The sequence below is a fragment of the Platichthys flesus genome, chromosome 6, assembly GCF_949316205.1.
Source record: "Platichthys flesus chromosome 6, fPlaFle2.1, whole genome shotgun sequence".
Taxonomy (NCBI): Eukaryota; Metazoa; Chordata; class Actinopteri; order Pleuronectiformes; family Pleuronectidae; genus Platichthys; species Platichthys flesus.
The window spans coordinates 2,001,637-2,008,514 of NC_084950.1; the positions used below are offsets into that span (position 1 = coordinate 2,001,637).

The 6,878-nt window shown below is 47.4% G+C and overlaps 1 protein-coding gene across 1 annotated transcript; it reads right to left on the reverse strand.

The window, feature by feature from the left end:
* Window positions 1-668: 668 nt before the first annotated feature.
* On the reverse strand, window positions 669-6,601 carry LOC133955008 (uncharacterized). The gene is made up of 3 exons (XM_062389644.1): window positions 4,850-6,601; window positions 2,390-2,737; window positions 669-767 (listed from the first exon to the last, which is right to left on the reverse strand). Exons 1-3 carry the CDS (start codon window positions 6,599-6,601, stop codon window positions 669-671), a joined length of 2,199 nt encoding a protein of 732 aa, XP_062245628.1.
* Between the last annotated feature and the right edge of the window lie 277 nt (window positions 6,602-6,878).

The window sequence follows — 6,878 nt, forward strand, 5'->3', positions numbered from 1 at the left end:
CATGAGGATGTCCCCGAATCATCAATCTACTGAAGACACATAAAAACGTCCTATCACACAACTAACTAACACAACAAAACAGACAGTTTTCTCAAGTGTGTTAAAGTCAGAAGCTCCAGTCCAGCAATTTATAAAATAACTGAATATCGGTATTAAGCTGCTGCGAGACCCTGAGTGAACTGTTGTGGGTTGTTGGAGTTATACAACTCCCAGCTTCCCACAACACACAGACACACACACATTAGCGTGCGTGAAGTAAAATAAAACTGGTTAGAGCCAACTGACGGTTTAAAAAAAAAAAAAAAACTCCAACAACCGGCAGGGAGAGAGAGGGAGAGAGAGAGAGAGACAGAGAGAGAGAGAGACAGAGAGTAGCCAGACAGGAAAAACAGAGGTTGTTACTGCAGATCCCTAAGCCTGTGTTTCAGACTTTTGAGAGTCCCACCTTCACGAAATACTTGGACAATGTGAAGGCCACAAAGGAGAAGATAAAGCAACTGGAGAGAGAGAAGAAGGACAAGGAGGAGGGGGAGAAAGTGGTACCCCTGTTTTCTCTTTGAATTCCGGAGCTAGATCTCTTGATATTTTCCGACGGCCCCACACCTCCGTGTTGGTGATGCTGCTCCCTCAGCCGCACAGATCGATGCCCTGTTACCCACACCGATCATTCAGCGGTTGAACTCATCACGGTTCGATTCCGCTGCAGCTTGACGCATCTCGTCATTGATCACATGTTCAGAAATGGCTGCAGGCATTCTTCCACGTTGCTTTGAGGAGAAAGAGAAAAATAGAGATAGTTTCAGTGCAATTTTACCGTAATTGCAGCTGCTGTGATACAGGACGGAGGAGACGCAGGGGACTGAGGTGGAGCAGGGTCCTCCTGATAATGTTGCTCTCATTGTTTATTTCAGTCATTCACAGGAGGAGAGGAGTTTAGATTTTTCACTGTCAGAGAGTTCAGAGTTTGGAGAAAGAGACGATTCACTGTCACAGCTTCTCCTTTAAACCTTGGAAGGTGTAAGCATTCAGGAGATGTGACAATTTATTTTTCTATAACATGTTCCTTCCAGGTTCATTTTACATCATTTCAGTCAGTTTCATTATTTTCTTTTACTTCCACACTTGATGATTAGTACATGTGATCATCGTTGTCCTGATGTGTGAGGGCTCCTCTATTTATAAGCTGCCTCTCACAGACTCCTTCCCCTTGTCTATTCCAACGTAATAAGCTTATTTACATATAATATCATTTATGATACTGTATATCTATGAATATATTATATTTATTGGACATTAGTGATATATTTAAAAATAAATCATGCTGTTATTACTACTTTGTGACGTCTACGAATTGTCTTTTTTTTTTTAACTGAACTGTAACTTGTGATTTTAAGCAAATTTCGTATAAACTTTGATGATAGATAGATGATAGATGGATACTTTATTAATCCAGAGGGAAATTCAGATCATCCAGTAGCTTATACACTTAACACATCACTGACATATATACTTAAATCACGTACATCACATATATCACATACGGAGAGCATATATACAGATACAGGTATGGAATGCAATGATGTGATTGTGTCAGTGTCCAGTATTAAAGTGATTTTGTGCTGGAGTGGATAGTACAACAAAATATAAACTGTATTTATATTATAAAAACAGCAGAAATATATATATATATAAATATATAGGAATATCAATGAATCAATCAATCAATCAATCAAATTTTACCTGTATAGCCCATATTCACAAGTTACAAGTGCTCATCTATTTGGTCCATATTCGTTCTTCTAAATCTTCCGTGATTTCCGCGTATTGTGGGGCATGAAACCGGAAACTAGACTGCGGACGGGTCACTTGAGGTTTTTGGACAGCCAGTAGCTCCTCCTCTTCCTCCTAATCTGTGTGTGTCTGTTGGTCGGTCTGTGTCTCTGTGTGTGTTTGTGTCTCTCACTGAAAAGGCCGAATTATACTTGTGTTGCACGGACGCACGCATGCACGCAAGACACGCAACACGCCCCTTTCGTGCCCTCTGGCGTCTTGCATGCGTCTGTCGATTTGAAATTAAATATAATATACGAATAATTAATGTATCATATTTGACACTTTGTTTATTTGTGTAAACCAACGAAAACTTTGACCAGTTAACTAGGCGTTTGTGAATTCAGAAGAGTCACACAGAAATCAAAGAGCATCGATTACTCAGACCTCATGGACCGGTCACGGAGCCTCTACGTGTCAGAGATTGAAGAAACATTCGAACCACAGGAGTCCACGCGAACCGTTCATCAGCAGAAGAATCGCAGTGGCCATCATGAGCTACTGAAGAAGCTGGATGAATATAAGAACCTGACAGAGAAGCTCCAGACTGAGAACAAACATCAGTTGGCAACACTGAACTCATGAGAATCAAGAGCTGAAGACAGAAGTGCAAGTTCTTGAGGTTGAGCAGGAGTCTCCGGATGTTGAGGTTGAGCAGGAGTCTCCGAATGCTGAGGTTGAGCAGGAGTCTCCGGATGTTGAGGTTGAGCAGGAGTCTCCGGATGTTGAGGTTGAGCAGGAGTCTCCGGATGTTGAGGTTGAGCAGGAGTCTCCGGATGTTGAGGTTGAGCAGGAGTCTCCGGATGTTGAGGTTGAGCAGGAGTCTCCAGATGTTGAGGTTGAGCAGGAGTCTCCAGATGTTGAGGTTCCTCAACAGGCGTCTCCAGCTAGTTACTGCAAATGGCTCCTGCCGGTATTTGTGTGTCTTTGCATTATCACTGTGTGTCTCTTTAACCTTGCCCCCCCCCCCCCCCCCCCCCCCCCCCCCGGTGGACGGCCTGGCTTCACATTGGGACTCGTCCTGTGACCTGATACGACCTCTCGACAACAACCAACCAATTCCCTTCTGAACAATCACAGCCAGCATGTTTGTGTCATTTGTTTTTGAGAGTAAATCAATATACATATATCTATATATATATATTTAGATGCTCCAGTTTTTCACACAGAATATAAAACATGTGATATGGATCATGAAAAGTTTGGCGTGTAAACAGATTCTAATATAATCTGCTTCTCAGAGGATCAGCCGCTCAGAAGGTGCACTTTTTATTTCCACTCTCTTCAGCCTGACAACACAGAGCTTTACATGTTCATGACGATTTGAATCATCAAGTGTTGGTTTGTGTATAAAATAAATAATGCTGTTATTACTACTTTGTGACGTCAACGAATTGTCTTTTTTTTATAACTGAACTGTGACTTGTGATTTTAAGTGAATTTCGTATAAACTGTGTTTGTTTTAACTTACATATCAAATTACATATTTATTTCCTTTGTGTTTATTTGAGTTGTCTGTTAGCTCATCCGCACATACTAGGGGCTCACTTGGGGTTGGAGCAAACTTTAGGTTACTTTCGTAACCCCGGTTCTCTGAGTAGCATGAGTGCGATGTCTCACTATGGGATACGCCCCTCGCGCGTATTCACAGAAGCACTTATTCCAATTCGCCAGCCCTGATAGGCTGGCAGTCGTGACGTCCGCGTCAAGAAGCCGCACCTTAAATAAGGTGGACGCGGCGTCACACGTCATTCAAAACAAGCACACCTCTTCTCGCTTCACCCCAGTAGCAAGAAGGGCGGTCTGGTGAGACATCTCACTCATGCTACTCAGAGAACCGGGGTTACGAAAGTAACCTAAAGTTCTCTTTCTTAGCATTCGTTTCGATGTCTCACTATGGGATATGGAGACTCCCGTATTGCCAGACAAGCTTATCTCGGTGACTGACCACCAGCCCCCCCCCCCCTCACTTAAAAGTGAGATCCACATTGGAGCCCACGCTCAAGACAGCGTGGGTCAGGCCAGGGGATGTGACATCCAACCTGTAGTACCTCGCAAATGTGAGGGGAGAAGACCAGCTAGCTGCAGCGCAGATGTCTTCGATAGAGACTCCCTTGAACAGGGCCCAAGAGGTCGCGAGACCTCTAGTAGAATGTGCCCGTAAACCAGTCGGAACCTGAAGGCCTGAGCTGGAGTAGGCCAATGCAATGGCATCCACTATCCAGTGAGAAAGTCTTTGTTTGGTGACAGGTTTGCCCCAGTGGGGCTTAGCCCAGGACACAAACAACTGATCCCCTTTTCTAAAGCTCCTCGTCCTTTCCACATGTGTGTAAGGCACGGACAGGGCACAGCATGTGTAACCGCTGCTGTTCTGCAGAACCATAGGGAGGTGGCTGAAAAGCTGACAGTTCCACTGGGGAGCATGGTTTAACAACCTTTGGAACAAATGCAGGATTCGGTCTCAGCGTCACCCCAAGGTTCCCCGGGGTGAACCGCATACATGCTGGATTTACAGACAAAGCGTGAATATCACTTACACGTTTAGCTGTAGCCAAAGCCAATAACAGAGCCACCTTCAAGGATAACGTTTTCATGTCCACGTTATCCAATGGTTCAAAAGGATGACTAGAGAGGGCTCCAAGCACCACTGCTAGATCCCATGATGGTGACATAGTCTTAGAGATGGGCAGCAACCTCCGTGCACCCTTCATAAAACGACAAACCAGAGGATGTTGACCCACTGGTTTTCCATCAAATCCAACATGGCAAGCAGAAATAGCTGCCAAGTAAACTTTGACAGTAGAAAATGCCCTCTTTTGATCAATCAAGTCCTGCAGGAAGGACAGGACTGTACCAACTGGACATTGAAAAGGGATTTCCTGTGCCTTAGCACACCAATCCTCAAACAACCTCCACTTACAGTCATAAAGAGACCTAGTGGATGATGCTCTGGCATTCTGAATTGTGTTAACAACATTATTTGATAATCCAGTCAGGCTCAGATTAAACCACTCACTGGCCAAGCCCACAGGGCGAGGCGCTCCGGGTGAGGGTGAAATATCTGTCCGCGCGCCTGGGAGAGCAGGTCCCTGCGCAGCGGGAGAGGCCGTGGGTGACCGTGGAGGAGCTGTCTCACTTCCGCCAGCCAGTGCATGGACGGCCAGTGAGGAGCGATCAAAATTACTGACAGACGATTCTCCCGCACCCTGAGCAGTGTCGGGGGAATCAGAGCCAGAGGTGGAAAAGCGTAAAGCGGGACGCGCGGCCACTCGTGAGCGAACGCATCCAGCCCCAGCGGTGCGCTCTGGTCGTGCAGGGAGAAGAACAGTGGGCACTGTGTGTTTCCCCTCGACGCAAACAGATCCAATGTTGCGCGGCCGAAATGTGACCAAATCTGAGCTACTACAGCCGGGTGAAGTTTCCACTCCGCGTAGAGAGGATTTCCCCTGGACAAAAGGTCCGCACCCACATTCTGAATTCCGGGAACGTGAGTCGCTCTCACTGAGAGGAGATGCTCCTCGCTCCACAATATCAGTCTGCGTGCAAGAGTGTGTAACTGTAGAGAACGTAGACCCCCCTGACGATTGATATACGCCACCGTGGTCGTATTGTCCGTCCTCACTAACACATGATGTCCCTGGAGGAACGGCAGAAAATGTTTCAGCGTCAGAAACACTGCCATCAACTCCAGATAATTTATATGGGCATGTTTGAGATCTGTGCTCCACATCCCATTCGCGGATCTGCCCTCGAACACACCGCCCCAGCCTGACAGACTGGCGTCCGTTGTGATCACTTTTCTGGCAGATATTGCGCCCATGCTCACCCCCGCTGTCAACATAGACGGGCGTTGCCATGGTAGCAGCGCGAGGACGCAGGACGCGCAAGCCGTTACACTGCGGCGTCTGTGGCGCGCAGGATCCAGTCTGAGAGAAGCCACCCAGCGCTGAAAATCTCTCATGTACAGCCTGCCCAGCCTCACCACCAATATTGTTGAGGCCATCAGTCCCAATAACCTGAGGCACAGTCCGTATGTGACCCGACGTGTTATGGCAAAATGAGAGAGAGTGGACCTGAAAGTGCGCACTCTCTCGGCTGACAGGCGAGCCGTGTAGGTCAGTGAATTTAACGTGAGACCCAGAAAGGCAATTTCCTGTCTCGGCGTTAACACACTCTTTTCCCTGTTCACCACAAAACCGAGATCGGCCAGGTGAGTCAGTACAATGCTCGTGTGCGCCGCAGCCTCTTGCTCTGAGCGCGCCAGCAGCAGCCAGTCGTCCAGATAAGTGGCCACGCGTATACCCCGCTCCCTGAGGGGAGCTATAGCGGCGTCGACACATTTCACAAACACCCTCGGGCTCAGTGACAGGCCAAATGGGAGTACCAGATACTCGTACACTGTGCCCTGAAAAGCGAACCTCAGATATTTCCTGTGCGGAGGATAAATGGGAATGTGAAAATACGCGTCTTTCAGATCGATTGATGTGAACCAGTCCCCCGGTCGGATCAAACGTATCAGCGTTGAGTGTGTCAGCATGCGAAACTTGTATCTCCTGAGATACGAGTTCAAAATGCGAAGGTCCAGGATGGGACGTAATGAGGTCCCCCCTTTCTTTGGGACCAGGAAATACCTCGAATAGAAACCCTCCAGTCCCTGCCTGTGTGGCACTACTCGTATGGCTCTTTTGTTTAATAGAGCTGATATTTCTTCCCGTAACACCCGGGCCGACTCTCCCTGCGCACGGGAAGCGATTGTGTTCTCAATACCCATTCTGACGCTGTGCATGCTTTCCAACTCTCTAGCCTCAAAGTTAGGGGGGAGTGAAGCTCTGTCTGACACAGACGATCTTTGGGGGCCCGTACCAGCTGCGCACTTCCGAGTATCACTGCGCATGCGCTGTCTGATAGGCTCGGAGCGAGCGGAACGGGATGTTTCACCACAGGTGGGACGCTGCTTCCCCCTTGTGGTGTTATGGGGAACAACAGTGTGCTCTGCACCTCTGTGTTTCGTTGGTTTTGTTTTTGTGTTTTTATGATTTTGCAACCCT